Genomic DNA, 23,692 nt, shown 5'->3' with positions numbered 1-23,692 from the left:
CACTTTGGAAGAAGGAGGCTAGGGGTGTGGCTCAAGTGATAGAGCACCAGATGAGCAAGCAAGCAAAGAAACAAAAACAGGATAAGCTGGTGCTCGTGGCTCATGCCTGTAATCCTAGCTACTCAGGAGGCTGAGATCTGAAGATCGCAGTTCAAAGCCAGCCCGGGCAGAAACGTCTGTGAGACTCTTATCTCCAATGAACCACCAGAAAACCTAAAGTTGCACTGTGGCTCAAAGTCATGGAGTGCTAGCCTTGTGCTGAAGAGCTCAGGGATGGCATCCAGGTCCAGAGTTCAAGTCCCATGACTGACCAAAACCAAAACCCAAAACAGAACAAAATCCTGTGTAACAACTCAGAGATACATTCTGACTTAACAATCTTAAGATTGTTTCAGACTTGGGCTGGGAATATGGCCTAGTGGCAAGAGTGCTTCCCTCCTATACATGAAGCCCTGGGTTCAATTCCCCAGCACCACATATTTAGAAAATGGCCAGAGGTGGCACTGTGGCTCAAGTGGTAGAGTGCTAGCCTTGAGCAAAAAGGAAGCCAGGGACAGTGCTCAGGCCCTGAGTTCAAGGCCCAGTACTGGCCAAAAAAAAAAAAAAGATCGTTTCAGACTTGACACCTTTTGTGATATGCTTTAAAACCATTCCTGATGTAATGGGGCTATTCCCATTGGTTTGGCACTTCCATGTTTCAATTTTTTTCTGGAATATTTTAAGATACTTCCAAATTTATTTGAGGTAATTTCTGACAATTTTGGGACCTTAGCTAATATTCTATCCTTTTATTGAAACTTTAACAGGTTTGTGAGATTCCCTTGTGCATTATGTGAGACTCTTCAGTTTGAACATTTTCCAGAGTCTCTGGGACTCTTTCTGACATTTTCTCTCCACGTTCCTTGTATTGACCTCTTCTTCACTATAAAAAATAGCCAAGGCGGAATAATTTAAAAAGCAAACAGGTCATTGAACTTATCCTTCTGTACGCTCCCAGTCAGGGCTCTAGCATCTTGGCTCTGATGACGCTCTTGTGGCAGATAGAAAATCACAATGGCAAATGCAATGAATGAAGGAGAGATCACATCACCAGATAGGAAGCCAAAGAGGCTGGGAAGTTAGTTGTCAAACTCATTCTTTGATTATAACCCTGTCTTGAGAACTAATTCAGGCAACCCACAGGAATACTTCAGTGCCTTCTAAAGGAAGTATCATATCACAAACCAAAAATCTGAACCCAACAAAAATTAATTCTCACCAGGCAACAGTGGCTCACACCTATAATCCTAGCTACTCAGGAGGCTGAGATCTGAGGGTCACAGTTCAAAGCCAGCTTGAGAAGGAAAGTCCATGAGACTTTCATCTCCAATGAACCACCAGAAAACTGGAAGTGGCGCTGAGGCTCCAAGTGGTAGAGCGCTAGCCTTGAGTGAAAGAGCTCAGTGAAAGCACCCAGGCCCCCCAAGTTCAAGCCCCACGACTTGCAAAAAAAAAAATTCTCTCACACTTCCAAAAGCCAGAAGTGTGAGATCAAGGTAGGTTTTTTTGAAGTCTGTTCCCTTCCCCTCGTGGACATATTACTCTAATCTCTGCCTCCCTGCATTCCTTTCTGTGTCTTGGCATCATTTTTTGTTTAATCTGATTTTTAAAAAATATTTTTGACACAGTCTTACTATAATGTTCAGGCTGGTCTTGACCTTACTGTACTGCTCAAGTGGATCTTGAACTCCCAATTTTATTGCTTCAGCCTCCTAAGTGCTGGGATTGCAGATAGGTACTACTGTACTCAGGCACATGGTCTTCTTTAAGGATACCTGTCAAGGGAGTTAGAGCCCACCTTAATTCAGTAAGAACTCATCTTAATTCTATGGTTTCCAAGTAAGATCCTATTCTGAGCTTTCAGGTTCACGTGAAATTTAGGGAGACGCTGTTCAACTCAATATGTCTACTAAGGTAGATGAGATGCTTTCTGGCTTTGCCTGTCAGCTTGACATCTTCAAGACCTATTTCAAACTCTGATGAATTCTAGATATTTTCTGACATGGTTACAATGCCTCTTGATTGTCTGAGACTTTCCTGTTGTGTTTGATGTCCTCTCTAATTTGCTTGAAACTCTTCTTGTATGAGACATTTCCTGACACGTGTAGAATTGCTGTGCTATTTTACTACTCTTTCTGACATAACTATGAATCTTCTCAATTTATTTGAGCTATTTTCTGACTATCTGAGACCATTCTTGGAATATTTGAAACTCTTCTTATGACCTGGAGAGCTTTCCTGAAAAATCTGACAACCTCTCTTACCTATTCAACATTCTTCATGACTTTTTTTCTTCTGGTGCCAGTCCTGGGGCTTGAACTCAGGGCCTGAGCACTGTCTCTGACCTTTTGTGCTCAAGGCTAGTACTCTAGCACTTGAGCCACAGCTTCATTTCCAGCTTTTTTCTGGTTAATTGGAGATTAAGAGTCTCACGAACTTTCCTACTGAGGCTAGCTTTGAACTGTGATTCTCAGATAGCAGTCTCCCGAGTAGCTAGGATTACAGGTATGAGCCACCAGCACCCGGTTTCTTAAGTGATTTATCTGTAACCTGCCCCCACTTCTTTGAGAGGCTTCCTGGCTTGCTTAAGATGTTTTCTGATATATTTGAGACTCTTCTTTGTTCTAGATATTTCCTATCAAGATCCTGAACCTTTCCTATTGTGTTTGAGAATTTACTTCATGTACTTTAGACTCTTCCTGACAGAGTTGAGAGTCTTTATGACTTGTTTTTGGTGTTTTGGCTGTTGTTTGCTTTTGTTTTTGCTGTGCTGTAGATTGAACCAAAGGCCTCGTGAATGCTTTATATGTGCTCTTGCTCTTCCTCTTGAGCCACAGCCTCCGTTCTTTTGTTTGCTTTTTTGTGGTTGTTTTGCCTACACTCATGATTGATCTTCCTGTCCCCGCCTCCAGACTATTTGAGATTATAGGTGTGCAACCACAATATTTGGTTTTTTCATGATTTATTTTAGACTCTTTGTGACATATTATCTACCCTTTTGGAGTTGTTTTAGACCCTTCTCAACTTCCTTGAAACTTTCCTTGATGTTTCTGAGACTCTTTTGGAGGTATTTGGGTTTTTATTTTCTCTCACTTGGTGATGCATGCTGACTTCTTCAGAGCTCTTCCTGGCTACTTTGACAACCTTCCAGATCTGTTTGAGGTGATTCCTGATGTATTTGAAAATCATTGCCTCTGTTTACAGCACTTCCTAACATTTTGTTGCTCTGCCTAATCTATTTGAGACCCTTCCTGTGACCATTCCTGGAGCGCTGTAACTCTCATTTATATCTGGGACATTTCCTTTCTGTTTGAGACCCTTCCTGACTTAATTATAACTCTTTCAAATGACTTTGAAAATCTTCCTGACTTGTTGGAGATGCTTCCTCCTACATTTGAAGAGTCTGCCTTTCTGTTGTAGACATGTCATGACAAGTTTAAGACCTAATCTTGCCAAAATGCATAGACCTAGAACAAATCTTGTTAAGTGTGGTGAGCCAAGCTCAGAGGCAGAGTTGCACAAGTTTTCTCTCATATGCGGAAGCTAGATCTTATATACACAGGGGCATGACAAAGTATACAGGTCTCTATGCATTCACACATAGTAAGGCAAAAAAAGGATACTCTTAGGGGAGGAAGAAAAAGACCCAATGCCTATGTCCATCTGATCATACAAAATAATGTTTATCAAAATGAACTCCAGGAAATAGAAGCAAGAGGGTTTTTTCCTTCGTTGCTGTTGGTACTTTCTTTTTGTCTTATTTGTTCATTTATCTATCTTTGGGAGGGTAAGGGGGGCACAGAAGAAGAGGGACAGAGGATGAACAAATGCGGTAGTTGTGCTCACTGAACACTATGTTGAAAATGAAGTACACAACTTGTGAGTGGGGATGGGAGGGAAAAACTAGGAGAGATTAAGGATTGAGGGAAGGGGTAATATTATCCAAAAAATGTATTCATTATCTGATTTAGGTATCTGGACCCCCTGTTGTACATCACCTTTATAATAAAAGTTTTAAAAACTCTTTTAAGATTTATCCCAAGTTTGAGACTCACTCGTCCTGCCATATCTGATAATCTATTATAAGAACCTTCTATACTTACTTATTTTCATAACTTGTTTGAGACTCATTGTGGTATATTTGAAAACTTATACGATGCACTTGCGACACTTTTCAACTAGTTTGAGTCCTTACTGAACACAGGTTTGCTTCTCTTTGTTCGAGACCATACCCAACACATTTAAAGCTCTCCCATGGGTGCTGGTGGCTCACGCCTGTAATCCTAGCTACTCAGGAGGCTGAGATCTGAGGATCACAGTTTAAAGGAAGCCCAGGAAGGAAACTCTGTGATACTCTGATCTCTCATTAAACATCAGATAATTGGAAGTGGAGCTGTGGCTTAAGTAGCAGGGTGCTAGCCTTGAGCACAAAAGCTCAGAGGCTGTGCCCAGGCCTTGAGTTCAAGCCCCATGACAGACAGAAAAAAAGTCAGTGTAGTCTCAATTGCAGAAAGTGTCTCAAATACCACAGGATAAGTAGCACACATGTCAGCAATGGTCTCTAACATTCCATGAGTTTTCACACAGGAAGAATTTCAAGCAAGTCAGAAAAGTCTTCAAGTATTTCAGTATGTATGAAAAAAATCAGAATGGCTCTTAATCTTGATGGGAAGAATCCAACATGATTACAAATCTTTTCAAATCACACTGGAAGGATCAGGAAAACATCTAGGAGATCGTTCTTTTATTTTTATTATTTTATTTTATTATTATTTTTTTGCCTGTACTAAGGCTTGGACTCAGGGCCTAGGCACTATCCCTGAGCTTCTTTTGCTCAAGGCTAGCGCTCTATCACTTGAGCCACAGTGCCACATTTGGCTTTTTCTGAGTAGTTTATTGGAGATAAGAGTCTCATAGACTTTTCAGCGTGGGCTGGCTTCAAACAGTGATCCTCAGATCTCAGCCTTGAGCAAAAGAGCTCAGGGACAGCACCCAGGTCCTGAGTTCAGGCCCTATGATCTATTTTTTTTAAAAACCCTTCCTTAGAAGTTTGGGTCACATATTTCTCTCTGAAATATGTACTTTGTGTTATCTTTAAATCTCTCCGTCACTCTGTACATCACTTTGACAATAAACAAATAAATAAATAAATCTCTCCCTGGTTTGCATGACACCCTTCATGACTTGTTTGAGTCTCTTACTGACCTATTCAATTTTTTATGACTTATCAGAGACCGATCTAGAGGTATGTGTGTCTATCTGTTTGAGACACTTAGTATCATATTTAAAGATCTTGTTGATTCTTTGCAGCCCTGCTGGACTTGCTTAAAAGGATTAATGTTGTAAGTAATATTACTCCTCTCTCTCTTCTAGATGGTTTCTGAGATGATTCAGACACTTATTAACACATTTAAGATGCCTGCTGTCATGTTTGAGACTCTTCTTGTCATACTTAAGAACCTGATATATTTAAAGTCTCTTCTGAACATGCTTTCAGGACTGTATTTATTTATTTTTTGAGACTCTTTGTGACACAGTGAGAAATCTTGCTGAGTAGATGGAGCTATTTCCCAGCTCATTGGAGTCTCTTCATGAAATGTTTACATCCCTTCCATGTGGCTTTGAGGTTCTTACTGACCCCAAATGATGAATGTCATGCTTTTCCTACTTTGAGAGCCTTTGAGAGGATTTCTAATGTGTTTCAGACTCTTTCACTCTCTTGGGAATATTTCTTGCCATGTTGGAGACTCTTCCTCATGTATTTGAAACTCCCTGATAATATCCAGCCAATTGCCTAATATGTGGGAAATCTTTTCCAGCACCCCCAAACTCACTTCTCTATAGTTAAGATCTTTCCTGACATATATGCAACCATGGGTAAAGTGTTTGAGGAGATGCTTGGTCTCTGACAGTTCTGAAGCCATTCCTGATTTGTCTGACATGATTCCTATGTTCCTGACATATTTACTATTACTTCTGATGAATGTGAGAATCTTCTCGATGTCTTTGAGATATTTCCAGGCTGGGATCATTAGGATGTAGTTGAGATTTGTGTGTGTGTGTGTGTGTGTGTGTGTGTGTGTGTGTGTGTGTGTGCTGCTCCTGGGACATGAACTCAGGGCCTGAGCTTCTATACTCAAGGCCACAGCTCCATGTCTGGCTTTTTAGTAGTTAGTTGAAGATAAAAGGCTCACAGACTTTCATGCCCAGGCTGGCTTTGAACAGGGATCCTCAGATTTCAGCCTCCTCAGTAGCTAAGATTACAGGCATGAACCACCAGTGCCCAGCTTAGTTGAGACTTTCCTTTCCTCTTTGCAATCATTCCCAACTCTTCTGAGAAACTTTACCTATTGCAGATTCTTCCTGAAATATTGGAGACACTTCACATTGCTTTGGAAACTCTTCCTGACATACGGGAGTTTTTTCTAACTTGCTTGAGACCTTTCTTGGTTTGCTCAAGAAACTTCTGACATGTTTGAGACTCAAGTGAATTTGAGCCTCTTCATTTTGTTTGGTAAACCTTACTGAAATATTTACGGCTCATTCTTACTACCATGAGAACGTTCCTCACTTATTTGAGATACTACCTTAGGTATGTGAGACTCTTCTCTCTTTTCTGGACAGTTACCTTCCTGAGAAGTTTAAAGACATTTCTGGTCATGTTTGGGACTCTTCCTGCCATTTTAGGAGTCTTTGTGATTTGCTTATGAAGTAAACATACTGAAAACCTTTCTTGACAGGTTTGGGAGCCTCTCATAGGTACTTAGGTCTTTTTGAGCCCTAAATTCTCTCACTGAGTCCTTTGTATAAATACTTAATATCCTTTCTGACTACTTTAGAACCTTTTGGATTTGTTTGAGAATATTCTTGATTCATAGGAGACCTTCCTCTCGGTGCACAAGACTTCCTGATGTGTGGCCTACTCTTCCTGGTTTATTTGAGACTCACTGACAATGGAGACCATTCCTGGCAGAGACACCCTATTTCTTTTTTTTCTTTTTTGTTGTTGTGGGCCTTGAACTCAGGGCCTGAGCACTGTCTCTAAGCTCTTTTGCTTAAGGCTAGTGATCTACCACTTTGAGCCACAGCTCCACTTCCAGTTTTCTGGTGGTTAATTAGAGATAAGAGTCTCATGGACTTTTCTTGCCTGGGCTGGCTTTGAACTGTGAGCCTCAGATCTCAGCCTTCTGAGTACCTAAGATTACAGGCATGAGCCACAAGTGCCCAGCAACACCCTATTTCTGTTTGAAATTCTTACTGACTTTTTTGCAACTTTTCCTTATTACTTTGCTTTGAGAAACCTCCAGACTTATTTGTGATTCTTCCTCATGTATAAGAAACTTTTGTTCTCCGTTCTGGATATTTCTTGGCTAACTTGAGTCCTTTCCTATCGTGCTGGAGGCATTCCCTAACATATGAGTCCTTTCTAATATATTAGAGACATGTCTTAGTGGATTTAGCATGCTTTCTGACAGGAGGAGTATTAAAACTGTCAAGAAAACCTGGCAGAAACGGTCATAAATAGAGAGCCAGTGCCTCAAGCCCATCACAAAAGAATTGAATGGTTTGAGAATCTTTTTGAGCAATGTATAAGAGACCTTGAGACATTTCCACATTTATTTGTATCCCTTACTTGACAAATTTCAAAGCTTTCCCTTTGTGATTTTGAAGACCTTCTAGTCTGGTTTGAGGGGAATTCATGATAGATTACAGCTCCTTCCTTTCTCTTTATGACACATCCCGTAATATTTGAAACACATCCTGATATAAGAAAATTCTTCTTGTGGTATGTTTGAGACTTCTGGAATCATGTAGAATCCTCCCTATGGGTGCAGTTGAAACCCTTTCTGAACTTGTAAGAGATTTGACTTGACTTGAGACCTTTCCTGACATGTTTGTGAACTATACTTGTTTCACACTCTTCCTGACAAGTCTGAACCTTCTGGACATACCCATGAACCTTTCCTAGTTGAGATTGTTGCCTTCCTGATTACTTTTTATTCATCACTGAGATTGAACCCAGGGCCCTGTACATGCTAGGTAAGTGCTCTGTCATGAGCTATGCCTCCAGCCCTTTTGGGTGTGTTTGCATTTTTATTTATTTTCTTCTTCTTCTTCTTCTTCTTCTTCTTCTTCTTCTTCTTCTTCTTCTTCTTCTTCTTCTTCTTCTTCTTCTTCTTCTTCTTCTTCTTCTTCTTCTTCTTCTTCTTCTTTTGTTTCTGCTGGTCATGGTTGGCTGTCCCTGAGCATATTTTGCTCAAGGTTAGCACTCTACCCCTTTGAGCCACAGCATCACTTACAGTTTTCTGGTGGTTAACTGGAGATAAGAATCTCACAAATGTTACTATTCTGGCTGCCTTGAACGTCGATCCTCAGATCTCAGCTTCCTGAGTAGCTAAGGATTACATGCATGAGCCACTGACACACAGCTCTAAGACCCTTCTTGACCATTTGAAACTCTTCCTGCTGACTTTGACATCATTTTTGTCATGTTTTACACCCTTGCACACTTGGTGGAGACTCATTCTTACTTGCTTAAGACCCATTCTGACCAGGTAAGCTCCTTCCTTATATCCTTTGATCCTTCCTGACTTGTCATATCAGATAGTTTCCCTGGCATAGTTGAGATATTTTTTGGACATATTTGAAGTATTTGAAGCTTTCCTTGATGTATGTGAGACTCTTCTTGATGCCTTTGAGACCCTTTCTGTTATGCTTCAAACCCCTTCTGACATGTAATACCCTTATGGCATGCTTGAAATGCTTGACATGTTTGAGACTTTCCATGGCACCTTAGTGACCCATCCTCATTTGCTTGAAACCCTTCTTGACATGTCAAAGATGGCATCCTAATTTGTTTGACTCATACTGCCTTACTTCAAAGGTTTCTTAATGGTAAGATTCTTTGTTGTTGTTGTTTAAAATCATTCCTGGTGAATTTGAGGCCCTTCTTCTTATATTGGAGACAATATTTTCTTGTTTGAGACTTTCTCTGACATGATTGAGCCTCATCTTGACATATTTGATATGCTTGCTGACCTGAGACACTTGACCTCTTTGGGATTATTTCTGATTTTTGAGTTTCCAATGATGTTCAGACATCTCTGGCCATGGGTGTTATTCTTTAAGACTTGCTTAAGACTCTTCCTGATGTTTCAGAACCTTCATGACCATTTTTTGACATCATGGGGCTTGCACTCAGGACCTGGGCACTGTCTTTTGCCCAAGGCTAGAGCTCTACCACTTTGAGCCACAGTTTTCTGTGGTTAATTGGATATGAGTTTCACAGGCTTTCCTGCTTGGGCTGGCATAAAACCATGATCCTCAGATCTCAGCCTCCTGAGGAGCTAGGATTACAAGTGTGAGCCTCCAGCACCCAGCAGCTTTTATGACCTTTTTTGATAGATACTTTCTATGTAAAACATTTTCAAATACCATTAAAACTTTTCCTCACACCTTTGTGCCTACCCTGCCTTTTTGTGTTACTTAGGACTGAATTCCAGGCCTCATCAATGCCTGAAAGCACTCTATAATTTGAACTATACCACCAGCCTTTTAGTTTGTATTTTGGTTCTGAGATAAAGTGTTATTAGCTTTATATGGAACTACCTTGAACTTGTGATTCTCCTGCTTCTGTCTCCTAAGTAACTGGAATTATAGGCATTCGCCACTACACTCAGCTTGAAGCCTTTTATTTTTAAGTATTTGGATCTCTTGATGACTACTTGAAACTTTTATGGGCAGTTTTGAGACCTTTCTTTCTACATCGAAGCCTTTCTGCTCTGACTACCTTCCTGTTGGATATAAACCTCTTTATGATGACTTTCACATACTTTCTAGTATGTTTGGAAATTCCTATAACTTCTTCAAACATTTAGCAAAACATGTCCATAATCAACCAAGAATCAAGAAAAATCCTTGCTTGGTACCTGCGATTCACACCTGTAATCCTAGCTACTCAAGAGTCTGAGATCTCAGGAGGACAGTTTGAAGCTATCCCAGGTAGGAAAGTCTGTGAAACACTTCATCTCCAATTAACCACCTAAAAGCCAGAAGTGGAGCTGTGGCTCAAGTGGTAGAGTGATAGCTTTGAGCAAAAAAGCTTAGGGACAGTGCCAGGACCTGAGTTCAAGCCCAGGACTGTCACAAAAAAGAAAAAGGAAAGGAAAGAAGGGAGGGAGGGAGGAAGGAAGGAGGGAAGGAAGGAGGGAAGGAAGGAAGGAAGGAAGGAAGGAAGGAAGGAAGGAAGGAAGGAAGGGAAAAGAAAAATTCACATTAAAAATAGACTATGAAAACTTTCCTCGGTAATTTTCTTGATCTTTCAGCCAAAATTTCTATGCCTTAAGAACCTCTGTTTTACATTAATACATAGTTTTAAAAGTTATCTCTAAGAACCAAAATAATATGTCTTATAAGAAAATAGTTTGTGCCAGGTGCCAGGGCTCACTCCTGTAATCTTAACTACTCAGGAGGCTGAGATTGGAGGATCATGGTTCAAGCCAACCTGGGCAAGGAGGCCTGTGAGACTCTTATCTCCAGTTAATCACCAGAAAACCAGAATTGGTGCTGTGGCTCAAGGTAGCAGAGCATTAGCCTTGAGCACAAAAGCTCAGGGAGAGGGCCAAGACCAAAAAAAAAGGAAGGGAGGGCTGGGAATGTGGCTTAGTGGTAAAGTGCTTGCCTGGCATGCATGAAGCCCTTGGTTGGATTCCTCAGTACCACATAAACAGAAAAGGCCAATAGTGCCACTGTGGCTCAAGTGATAGAGTGCTAGCCTTGAGCAAAACAAGCTCATGGACAGTGCCCAAGCCTTGAGTTCAAGTCCCACGACTGGCAACAAAAAAAAAAGTATTTCATATTCCTATTTAGACTTGTATAATCTATGGCTTCTCTGTCAGTAGGAAGTAACACTTCCTTCCCTATTATGGAACTGCCACCCTGAGTGGTGCTTTATCTACTTGGTCTGAGATGTCTCATTACCACATCCTCTTTCTAGCCAACAAAATAGGAAAGGAAAAAAGGACATGACCTAGAAAATACATAGCTAAGTTCTCACATATGATTGGCCAGAATGCAGTCACATAATCACACCTGGCTCTAAAGAAAGCTGGGAAATGTAGTCTCTGTTCTGGGAAGCCATTATGCCTTCTTAAATTCAAGGTTTCTATTACTCCCATCCCCCACAAAAACATACAAAAATTGGTATTGAAAGACATTTATCTATGGCTTCTCAGTTTGAAATGTGTACGTTTTCAGTTATGCCAAGAAAAATAATTACCCCTTCTGACAAAATTTAAAATGTAACTTCCACTCTCTTCTCTTCCTTAATTTGGTAGGTCCCACAGGGAATTTTTTTTCAGTTCTTAGAAATGAAAACCATAGAGAAAAAGACTATTGGAACAGAAAATATTTATCAAAAATGCCTTGGGCTATAAAAACTGCACATAAGGACCAATCTGAATTTTGTAATTGGGTGGCTGCACAGGCAGCAAAAGCACAAAACATTTTGAGACATAGGATAGTATCAGATCACCATCTGGACCATAAATAATTTACATGGCTTAGATACCTGTAAATCACATAGATCAGGCACAAATAATATATTAAGTCTAAGTAAGAAAAAAGAATCTGTAATCATTGTATCTGTGAATCCAGTTTGAGATCTACTAATAATTCTGAGAATAGGATAGAAGATAAGAAAGGACTTTCTGGCTTATACAAGACTAAATTAAAATTATTTTAAAGTTTTACACACTCACACACACACAGGCAAAAGTGGTCAATTTAAACTTAACACTCCACGAGACATAAAAGTATGCAGTTTATAAAATGTTTATTTAGCATTAGATGCTGACTACCACCCAAAGAACATAGTACAATAGGAAATTTCACACACTATTGGCAAGATTGATGATGCAACAACTTTGACCAAGTGCTGGTTGCTCACACCTATAATCCTATCTACTTAGGAGGCTGAGATCTGAGGATCACAGTTCAAAGCTAACCCAGGCAGAAAAGTCTGTGAGACTCTTTTTGCCAACTAATCACCAAAAAGTTGGAAGTAGAGCTGTGGCTCAAGTGGTAGAGCTCTATCCTTGAGCAAAAAAGCTTAGGGACAGCGCTCAGGCCCTGAGTTCAAGCCCCAGGACATGGGTGCATACACACACACACACACACACACACACACACACACACACACAGAGAGAGAGAGAGAGAGAGAGAGAGAGAGAGAGAGAGAGAGAGGGAGGGAGAGAGAGAGAAATTTTAAAACAGGCAAAACTAGTCCATTGTAATAGAAATCAGAATAACAACTACTCCTTCGGAGGGTATTATTAACAAAAGTAATAAATGTTTATTTTAAGACACTTCAAAAGTGCTGCCTGGCCCCATGTTCCTCTCATATATCTGCAAAACTTAAGTTCTCATATTCAAGTCTTTGTTAAATGTCACCTAGTTAAGGAAGCTTCTTATGACTACTGTGTTATAAATTGTAGTCTCTACTCCCCAACTTCAGGTCCTTTTCATTCATTTTTGCTATGTCCATCGCACTTCTCACCTTTTAATATACCCTGTAATTATGTTTATTGCTTATAATCTGTTTCCCTCTGCCAGCACGTAAGCTTCACATCCAATTAGTGGTCCATGGAGGGCATATAAAGACATACTTTCCCCAGCTCAGGACATTACTACAAGCCTGTCCTAGCACCAGAACTCCTCGTGGAATCCACTGAAACCTTTCTTACAACCACATAAAAATTCAATTTTGAGCCAAACACCAATGGCTCATACCTATAATTCTAGCTACTCAGAAGGCTGAGATCTGAGGATAGCAGTTCAAAGCCAGCCAGGGCAGGGAAGTCCATTATTCTTATCTTCAATTAACCACCATACATCTTGAACTGGAGCTCTGGCTCAAGTGGTAGAGTGCCAGCCTTGAGCAAGAAAAGCTCAGGGATAGTGCTCAGGCCCTGAGTTCAAGCCTCAGGACCAGCACCAAAAACAACAAAAAAATTATTGCTGCCCTCTGTCCATTCTACCTTCCTTTACTCCCCACAAAGTTTTGCTTTTTGAGGTACTTACCTCAAAACACTGCCATTCATTGAAAAAGAGAACATGGGTAGGGAGAGATGAGGGTTTCTGGGGAAGAATGAGTTCACATTTAGACATCACATTCATCTTACCTCTTACCTCTTACATCTTACCTCTGAGGCAACTTTACCATATCTAACAAACATCAGGCAGGCAGTTGCATATTTGAAAAAAAAAACACAGAGTTTGCCCTCAAGCTGCTCACAGTATAATCAAGAAGACAAGACATGTTTTCTTTTTTTTTTAAGTCTCTGATATGAGGTATTTATTATAAGATCGTAGATAAAGCGCTTGGAGGAATTTAGAGATCAGACTTCCCAGAAAAGATGGCACTTTGTACATGTGGTCACTGAAGAGTAGGCACGGGCAGAGCAATGAGAGCCATACCTGAAGACAAAATTCTGGGAGTAAACAGAAGAATAGCATCCATTTCCATTTGCATGAAGGGGTCATGTGGCCAAAGGAGCATATAGGATACAAGATTACCCAGTGCATTCATTAGGGTTCTCCAGAAAAACAGAAACAATTGTGTGTGTGTGTGTGTGTGTGTGTGTGTGTGTGTGTGTGTGTGTGTGTGTGTGACACAGAGAGAGAGAGAGAGAGAGAGAGAGAGAGAGAGAGAGAGAGAGGCACCAGTGGCTCACACCGGTCATCCCAGCTACTCAGGAGGCTGGGGTCTGAGGATAGGTATTTGAAGCCAGCCTGGACAGAAAAGTCCCAGTAAGACTGTTATCTCCAATTAACCACTCAAAACCCAGAAGTGGCCCTGTGGCTTAAGTGGTAGAGTACTATCCTTGAGGACAAAGAACTCAGGGACAGTACCAAGCCCCAAAACAGACAGAAGGGAGGGAGGGAGGGAGGGAGGGAGGGAGGGAGGGAGGGAGGGAAGGAGGAAGGAAAGAAGGAAGGAAGGAAGGAAGGAAGGAAGGAAGGAAGGAAGGAAGGAAGGAAGGAAGGAAGGCAAGGAAGGAGGGAAGGAAGGGGTATTCCTTATGATATTTTCAGACACATATACAAAGTACCCCGATCAATCTCATAGAAGAAAGATATTTATCATAAGAAATGGCTCTTAAGATTATGGAAGCTGGGCTGGGGATATAGCCTAGCGGCAAGAGTGCCTGCCTCGGATACACGAGGCCCTAGGTTCGATTCCCCAGCACCACATATACAGAAAATGGCCAGAAGCGGCGCTGTGGCTCAAGTGGCGGAGTGCTAGCCTTGAGCGGGAAGAAGCCAGGGACAGTGCTCAGGCCCTGAGTCCAAGGCCCAAGACTGGCAAAAAAAAAAAAAAAAAAAAGATTATGGAAGCTGGCAAGTCCAAGATCTGCAGGGTGGCCTGGAAGGCTGGAAGCTCAGGAGCACTAATATTCCAGTTTGAGTCCACTGACTATGTGTTGAAGAACCAGGAAGAGTCAATATTGTAGAGAAAATCCAGACTTTCTGGAACAGAGCTCATCTTTCTTTTGTATTTTTTGTTAAGGAGAGAGTCGTGATTTGAATTCAGGGTCCTGTGCTTGCTAGGCGGGCACTCTATCCCTTTGAGCTATGCTGTCAGCTTAAAGACCCTCCTTTTTCTGTTTTAATCAAGCATTCCTCTGACTGGATTAGGCCACCCACATCATGGTGAGTCATCTGCTTTACTTAAAATGCACCAATTAGCCAAGCATTGGTGGCTCACACCTGTAATCCTAGCTACTCAGGAGGCTGAGGTCTGTGGATTGAGGACTGAAGCCAGCCCAAGCAGACAAATCCTAGAAGTCTCTAGGATTTCCAAAGTTGAAAGTGAAGTCTCAAGTGGTAGAGCACCAGCTTTGAGCAGAAAAAGCTAACCAAGAGCAAGAAGGCCTGAGTTCAGGTCCCAGTACTGGTACAAAAAAAATCCACCAATTTATATATGACTATAATCCAAAAGCACTGTTACAGAAACACCTAGAGTAATTATTGAGTAAATATCTGGGCACTGCATGGCCCAGACAAGTTGGTCTATAAAATTAACCATCACAGGAAGGTAAGGCTAAGTTAAGGGGCTGGGGATTTAGCTCAGTGGAAGAGCGCCTGCCTGGCGAGTGCAAGGCCCTGAGTTCGGTCCTCAGCTCTGGAAAAAAAAACCAAAACTATAAAAGGCTAAGTTAGGGCTGGGAATATGGCCTAGTGGCAAGAGTGCTTGCCTCCTATACATGAAGCCCTGGGTTCAATTCCCCAGCACCACATATATAGAAAACGGCCAGAAGTGGTGCTGTGGCTCAAGTGGCAAAATGCTAGCCTTGAGCAAAGGGAAGCCAGGGACAGTGCTCAGGCTCTGAGTTCAAGGCCCAGGACTGGCAAAAAAAAAGGCTAAGTTAAGGAGGAGAAAACTGGAATGGCAATGTTTAAGCAGTTAGAACTACAAGGAATTTGGAATGTGGAGGCCAGCTGATTGGAATGAGGGACCAAGCGCCAGACAGAATCTAGGAGACTACTGTTAATCAGATAAAAAGAAAGCAGGATAATGACTATAAGCCCTGAAGGGTGGGAAAACAGAGACAAACAACCTGGATGTGACAAGATTTGGCAGTGACCGGTCTTGGGGTGATGAGGGCTAGGTATGCACAGGATTCTGTAGTTTCAAAACTGGGAACCTAGAAGGACGAGAAGTCATTGAAACAAATGGAAGGATGAAGGGGATAAAAAATGTATAATTCTCTAGGGGGATGCGCAGCTTGAAGAGCCTGTCCATTTTATTTTCATGTGCAGGTCATCAAATGATGTAGAATAAGCTATCCCAAAACCATGAATAAAAAAAAACCAAGATAATGAATAGTTTGCTCACCAGTCTAGAGGATGAACTCAAATAGCAGCTCCCACTCGGCATAATGATGCATCGTATTGATTTCCGTGGACAACAGGAAATTAATTCTTCACGTAGGGATTATTAAATGGATAACAACATAAACTTTGGTCAATTCTTTTCTGCATAGTACCTGCTGAATTCATTTTTTACAAGTTGATTACCATTTTTTATCTAAGGAGTGCCAGTCAATTCTAAATCATACTTCATTGCCTTAAAAGGGAGAAAGAAAATTATTTACTGCTTGAGCTTCTGCCATGCCCAGAAAGTATTCTGAGTCAGAGTATACGTGTCTATTTTTGAAATGAGTTTTACAGTTCCCTTTGATTTCTGTTTTATTGGATTTTATTTATCAAATATTCTAGATCAAGGTGGAAAATGTTACAACATCTTGGTTGAGGCACAATTTGCTACTCTAAAGTCCAACCATTTTAAGGAAGCAATTCAATCACTTGTAGTAAATTGACAGAGTGTGCAATTATCACCCCCAGCCTGGTTTGAAGGAACATTCTCATGCTGGAAGGCCTCCTGCAGCCATTGTCTCTACAGATTTGTCTTTTCTGGACTTTTTTTCCTCTCTGTAAATAGAGTCCTACAGTGTGGAGTTTAAGACTGACTTTGTTCACTGAGTATACCATTTTCAGGGGTCGACTGTGTTATAGCATGTGTCAATACATATGTATGTGCACATACATACACAAACACACACACTATCTCCTGTTGATTGCCTTAGCTGTGAGCATCTGACTCAAGATAAAACCATCAGAGCTTGTCTCTGGAGATGTTCCACTTGGGAGTCACAGAGATGTCCTTGCATCTGTCTCATGCACAGCTGGAAAGCAGAAGGGTAGGAAAGAGTTACATAGTATGGCTGTCTGCTAGCTCCCTGAACCTTCACAAAGGGACCCTGCAACCCTGATGAAACCTTGCCCAACACCTGGGAATGTGGCCTTCAGAAGGTTTTTTATGTTAATGATTAATCATTTTGTTGTGTACACACAGAGCAATGGACCATGCTGTACCAGCTTGACGGGACTGCTTTGCACAAACACCAAGATTGATAATGCGCACCTAAAGGGAACCAGGTGTCCAGCCAAGCTCTTAAAGGAGAGATCAAGGGAGCAGAATGTTCATCTCCTGGGCTACCTGGCCAAAGGACAGCTGGTAGGCTTACCTCTATCATCAAGATATGTGCCCCGTTATCTTCTTTCATGTTCCTCAGTGAATCCACAAAGTCACCAGCAGAGCTTTGATCAGAAAATAACAAGTGATAACCTGAGAACATGAAGATTTAGGCCTCAGTAATTATTTTTCTTCTAACATTGATCTTTACTGGAGCTCCAAACCCTCCAGAACTATCACGATGACACATGTCTGTGTTACCCACAGGCAAATTTTGAACCTATGACCTCCTTGATTTCTTTGCAAAAACTCAGAAAAGGCTAGTCTGTATTAGTGTTAGGCAGAGGTCAGTATTAGGAAGGCAATGATTTCCAAAAGTAGATAGATACTGTTCATAGCAAAGACCTACAGGAAATGGTGTTTGTGCAAAGGGACAAGAACAAATCCAGTTCTTCCACTCCATTAAAGGAGAACTGGTACCTGTTCATACTTTGCAACTTACAGAAAAGATGGATCTAAAGATTAAAATGGCCAGGAATTGGTGGCTCACACCTAATCCTAGCTGCTCATGAGACTGAGAGCTAAGTTCGAAGCTATCTCAGGCAGGAAAGTCCATGGGACACTAATCTCCAATTAAACACACACAAAAAAAGCCAGAAGTAGAGCTGTGGCTCAAGTGGTAGAATACTAGCCTGGAGCACAAAAGCTCAGGAATAGCACGCAGGCCTTGATTTCAAGGCTCAAGACTGATACCTACACCCACACACACACACATGAAATCAATTACTCAATTATAAAGAAGAATGGATTCCTATGAAATGGAAGGGCATCATGTTAAGTGAAATAAACCAGGCTCTGAAAGAAAGACATGTGTTGTATGTTTTCTTTCATTTTTATATAGATACAAAAAGGCAATAATGAATGAGTTAAAATAGAAGGATTATTAAGGATGAAAAAGGGGCATAGTGGAGGAACGAAAGGGGAGGTAGGGAGCAGGTAGATGGAAGACCTAATCAAACATGCTGGATGCATGCGGAAGGACCACAGTGAATCCCACTAATCTATACAATTAATGTGTGAATAATTATAGTTTAAAAGATAAACATAAAACCCAAAATGCTGAGAGAGTTCAAACTAACCCAACACAAAACATTGTTAAGTGTATGTGTTAAGTCTATGTATCCCACTCAATGGGATACTATGTGACTGCTAGAAATAACTATGCACACAGTTCATAATGATATATCTTTCTTCCTTTTTTTTTTTTTTTTTGCCAGTCTTGGGCCTTGAACTCTGGGCCTGGTCGTTGTCCCTAAGCTCCTTTTGCTCAAAGACTAGCACTCTACCACTTGAGCCACAGCGCCACCTCCAGCCTTTTCTGTGATTAATTGGAGATAAGAATCTCGTGGACTTTCCTACCTGGGCTGGCTTCGAACTGCGATCCTTAGATCTCAGCCTCCTGAGTAGCTAGGATTATAGACATGAGCCACCCACCCGCACCTCGCTGTGTTTGCTCTTGTTTCTATAATGAGCAAGCGTGTTTGACTCTGATAACTGTGAAAAGTCATAAGGTATACTTAAGTAGAAAGACATTTATGATTAATTTCTCTCCCTCAAACTCAGCCTGTGTTAGTTTCTTTTTATTATTGCTACTATTATTATCCTTAAGAAGTTGCACAAAGGGGTCTCAATTCAACATGTCAGTTCATGAGTACAATGTATCTTGATCAATGTCACCACTTCCAGCATTCCTCCCCAATCTCTCTTAACCCCGCTAATGTTTCAGTGATTCATGATTATCACCAAATTAAATCTAAATCCCACACGTTTTTCTTTTACATATTCCCAGTCCAAGAAACCTTTCAGGATCTCCTTGCAAATTATTGGAGGTTATGTATACATTAAGTAGTTACTAAAAATGTGGAGAGAGAGAGAGAGAGAGTGTGTGTGTGTGTGTGTGTGTGTGTGTGTGTGTGTGTGTGTGTGTGTGTGTGTTCTCTAGGCCTGGGCACTCTCCCTGAGCTTTGTTGCTCAAAGCTAACATTCTACCGCTCAGATGGATCTCCTCCAAAGGCAATTAAGAGATCCAGGTTGCTTCAATTTTGCAGCTTAGCCATCTTGAGATTTGCTTCCTGCTTCACAAAGGTAAGAAAGAGGATAATGGAAACTAACAGCTGCTCTTGTGTACTCAAGCAAGAAATGACATATCACTTCCGTTCGTACTTTGATAGTAACTCCCACATGTGGTACCAATTCAACAACAAAGGCATCTGGGAAATATAAGAGAGCAGATAGGTATTTGTGAGTACAGTTGGGAAATGGAGGGAGATACTGGGGTTTGTATGCAGGGCCTGGACACTGTCCCTGAGCTTTTTCCACTCAAGACTAGGGCTCTACCACTTGAGCCGCAACTCCACTTCTGGATTTTTGGTGGTTTATTGGAGAGAAGAGTCTCACAGCCTTGCCTGCCTAGGTTGTCTTCAAACCATGGTCCTCAGAACTCAGCTTTTTGAGTAGCTAGAATTACAGGTGTGAGACACTTGGCCTATTATCTCAACTTTGCTAATGTGGAGCTAGAATAACAAAAAATGAACTGATTTCTCCAGATTCCCAGCTATTGCTCTTAGTAGACAAAGCTACCAACTAGCCCAGGGAAAGTGAAGTTCTCCTTCTGCTAAAAGTACAAACAAATCTGTTAATCATGATGAGACTAATTTCTCCCCCACAGTTCGATGTTTGTTTATTTATTTTCAGTCATGGGTCAGAGCCTGGGTACTATCCCTAAGCATTTTTGCTCAAGGCTAGCACTCTACCACTTCTGCTTTTCTGATGGTTAATTAATTGGAGATAATCTCACAGACATCCCAGCTCAGACTGGCTTCAAACCTGTGATCCTCAGATTTCAGCTCCTGAATAGCTAGGATTACAGGAATGAGCCACCAGTGCCTGGCTTTCATATTGAAATTTAATTGCCATTTTAACACTATTGAAAAGGGTGATATTTATGTTCTTGATACATTGTATATATGTCTACCTGACCTAGAGAAGGGAAAGAAAAACAGGGCGTAAGATATCACAAGAAATGTACACACTGCCCTACTATGTAACTGTACCCTTTTTGCACAACACCTTGTCAAAAAATTTGTGTTCAATTAATAAATAAATTAAATAAATAAAAAGAAAAGGGTGATACTTAAGAGTGATTTAGGGCCTGAGGGCTCATGAATGGATTAATGGCATTACTATTAGTGGTTTTCCCCATCTCATACTCTCACTTTGGCTTTCTCTCTCTCCTTTGTCCTCCCACTCTGAGAGGTCATCTGCCATATTATGAGCCAATGACAAGGCCCTTGCTAGATGTCAGCACCATGATCTTGGATTGCAAGCCAATTAGTTACCCAGTGTTTGTTTAAAGTCACCCATAATTTTACCACACAGGTCCCACTATTTCAAATACATTGATTAATATGACTTAATTATGTTTCCTTGTTCCACAAATTCTTCTTAACTCTGTTTTATTGTGCAAGGTCCAAGTTCTTTCCAAATAGAATGTATCATCTAAATTCTTGTAGGTACACAAGACCCAGCCCCCACTACACTAAAGCCCAGCTCTTTTGTATCTTCATATATATTGGAGCATTTACTTCAGATAAACTCCCAGAAGAGGAATTAATAGGTCATGAGCTGAGTTTCCCAATCCACCCTCCAGGAAACAAATCCCACCCCTATCAGAAGAGTTCCATTGTGATATATTCTCACTCTTCAATGAAATACTTAAGATGAACTGGGGCACCAGTGACTCACACCTGTAATCCTAACTACACAGAGAGCTGAGATCTGAGGTTCACAGTTCAAATACAGCCTGGGCAGGAAAGTTCATGAGACTCTTATCTCCAATAAAGTACTCAGAAAAAGTCAGAAATGGAACTGTGACTCAAGTGGTAGAGCACTAGCCTTGATCACAAAGAGGCTCAGGGATAGTACACAGGCTCTGAGTTCAAGCCCCGGGACTGGCAAAAAGAAAAGAAGAAAGGAAGGAAAGAAAGAAAGAAAGAAAGAAAGAAAGAAAGAAAGAAAGAAAGAAAGAAAGAAAGAAAGAAAGAAAGAAAGAGAGAGAGAGAGAGAAAGAGAGAGAGAAAGAAAGAAAGAAAGAAATGAAGGAAGGAAGGAAAAAAGGAAGGAAGGGAGGGAGGGAGGAAGGGAGGAAGGGAGGGAGAAAGAAAGAAAGAAAGAAAGAAAGAAAGAAAGAAAGAAAGAAAGAAAGAAAGAGAAAGAAAGGAAGGAAGGAAGGAAGGAAAGAAAAGGAGGAAGAGGAGGTGAAGGGAGGGAGAAAGGGATGGAGAGAGGGAGGGAGGAAGGAAGACTGATGATGATGGTGATAGTGATGATATAATTTTTCATACCACTGATGACAGAGGATTCATGGGTGGGCTAACTTCTGGAAGAAAAGATGTTCTTTGTCATCTTTATATCTGAAATGATGTCCCCATCTACATATGTGCAATACTAAGTAATATATAAATTCATAAACTCATCTACTTCAACACTACTATTGTTGTCTGGGGATGTGGCTTAGTAGTAGAGTGCTTGCTTAGCATTCATGAAGCCCTAGGTTCCATTCCTCAGCACCACATAAAAAGAAAAAGCTGGAAGTGGCGCCATGGCTCAAGTGGTAGCATGCTAGCCTTGAGCAAAACAAGCTCAGGGACAGTGCCCAGGCCCTGAGTTCAAGCCCCAAACTGGGGAAAAAAAACCCTATGTATTGTTGTTGTGCCAGTTTGAACTCAGGGCTCCAGGCTCTTGGCTAGGCTTTTACACTTGCAGCTGGTGTTCTATCACTTGAGTCATACTGCTAATCCAGCTTTTTGCCTGTTAATTGGAGGTGAGATTTAAGAATCACAGGTATGACATGCTGGTGCTGAGCCAAAATTACACCTGACTACGTATTTTGTACATAAGCTCTAAAGATTTACCAAGCTGAAGAATATTCCCTAAAGGGCAATTACATCCACTGTGGCATTTCTCAGTTTGTATGGTGCCTTCGCTTCCATTTTTCATTGGACTTATACAAAAGCCAAGTGAGTAGTACTTTTGCCTGTTTTACAGGTGAAGAAATAATAGGCCCAGAGGGGAGGGATTTGCCCAACAGTCCAGGAACCAGGCCCAAGAATCCCATAATTCACTTAATCATCAGAAGAAGAACCACATAGCCAAGTATTCTGAATTCTAAGCTAAGGAACAATAAAATGGAGTTCTTTCTTTTAATTTAATTTATTTTTATTGTTACAAATGTTAGGTACAGGGGGTTCACTTACATAAGTAAGGTAAAGAGTACATTTCTTTTTGACAATGATACCCCTTCCCTTGCTCTCCCTCAATTTTACCAGTCCATCCCTTCCCATAAGTTGTATAGTTCAATTCCCACAGATGTGTAGTGAGTACTATTGCAGCATTTGTTCATCAGGTTGATTTTCTTTTTCTTGTTCCCTTAAAATTGAGTTATTTTCTTTGCCAGTCCTAGGGCTTGAACTCAGGGCCAGGCACTGTCCTGAGCTTCTTTTACTCAAGGCTAGCACTCTACCACTTGAGCTACAGTTCCGGCTTTTTCTGTGTATATGGTACTGAGGAATTGAACCCAGGGCTTCATACATGCTAGGCAAGCACTCTACCACTAAGCCACATTCCCAGCCCAAAATGGAGTTCTTTTAACATAGCTTTTGCTAAACCTGCTGTGGTGGTGCATGCCTATAATCCTGACATTCAGGAAGTTGAGGCAGAAGATCAAGAGTTGGAAGCCAGCCTTGTCTACCTAGGGAGACTCTGTCTGAAACAAACATTTTTTAAAGAAGGACTCTTTCTGGGTGCTAGTGGCTCATGCTTGCATCCCTAGCTACTCAGGAGGCTAAAATCTGAAGAATGTGGTTCAAAGCCAGCCACAGTAGGAAAATTCATGAGGCTCTTATCTCCAATTAACCACCAAAAAAGCTGTGGCTCAAGATGTAGAGTGCCAGCTTTGAGAAAAAAAGCTAAGGAACAATGCCTAGGCTCTGAGTTTAAGTCTCAGTTACCATCACTAAATTAATTAATTAACAAATAGGGCTCTTGCTCAGTTTATGATGTCATTCAGATCTCATGATGGCCCTGTGTGAGTGCTACCTTGTGCTTTGGCTGCTTGATGAACGTTAGGAAGTCCATTTCTTAGAAACTCCTCCCTTGTAAGATTTGAAGTTAGAGTTGGCCAAAAGATAAAAAAAAAAAAAAAAAAAAAGAACTGGGAGGCGGAAGGCAAGCAGCAGTCGCTGCCCTTGGCAGGTTTCCCATCAGATTGAATGACTGACAGAAACAGAGGTGCCCTGCAGCTCCTAGCTTATCCAGCGCTCCCGGGCTCCGCTCCCAGCTCACATTTCCTACAGCTGGCTCAGCTCCCCAGCAGCTGCCTCTGGCCCACCACCAGAAGCTTGGCTGCAATTCCAAGTCGACAGGAGCCACACAGAGGCCACCGCTTCCCATAAACCTCTCCACCAACTGCCCCCCGCCCCCCCCCCCCCTTCATGGTGGCTGGACATGCTTGACTTCTGGAATTTTCCTGCAAACTCTGATTTGTCCAACGGCACC

At 41.3% G+C, this 23,692-nt stretch overlaps 1 protein-coding gene across 1 annotated transcript in view; it reads left to right on the top strand.

The window, feature by feature from the left end:
* LOC125343174 (emopamil-binding protein-like) overlaps positions 1-23,692 on the top strand; it is an 84,850-nt gene that overhangs the window by 35,842 nt on the left and 25,316 nt on the right. Inside the window, 1 exon segment of the mRNA XM_048335439.1 lies at positions 16,958-17,119. Within this exon segment, the coding sequence (XP_048191396.1) occupies positions 16,958-17,119 (162 nt within the window).

Source organism: Perognathus longimembris, chromosome 28 (assembly GCF_023159225.1).
Source record: "Perognathus longimembris pacificus isolate PPM17 chromosome 28, ASM2315922v1, whole genome shotgun sequence".
Taxonomy (NCBI): Eukaryota; Metazoa; Chordata; class Mammalia; order Rodentia; family Heteromyidae; genus Perognathus; species Perognathus longimembris.
Note: the sequence above shows the minus strand (reverse complement) of the source record. Positions and strands in the feature narration are given on the sequence as shown.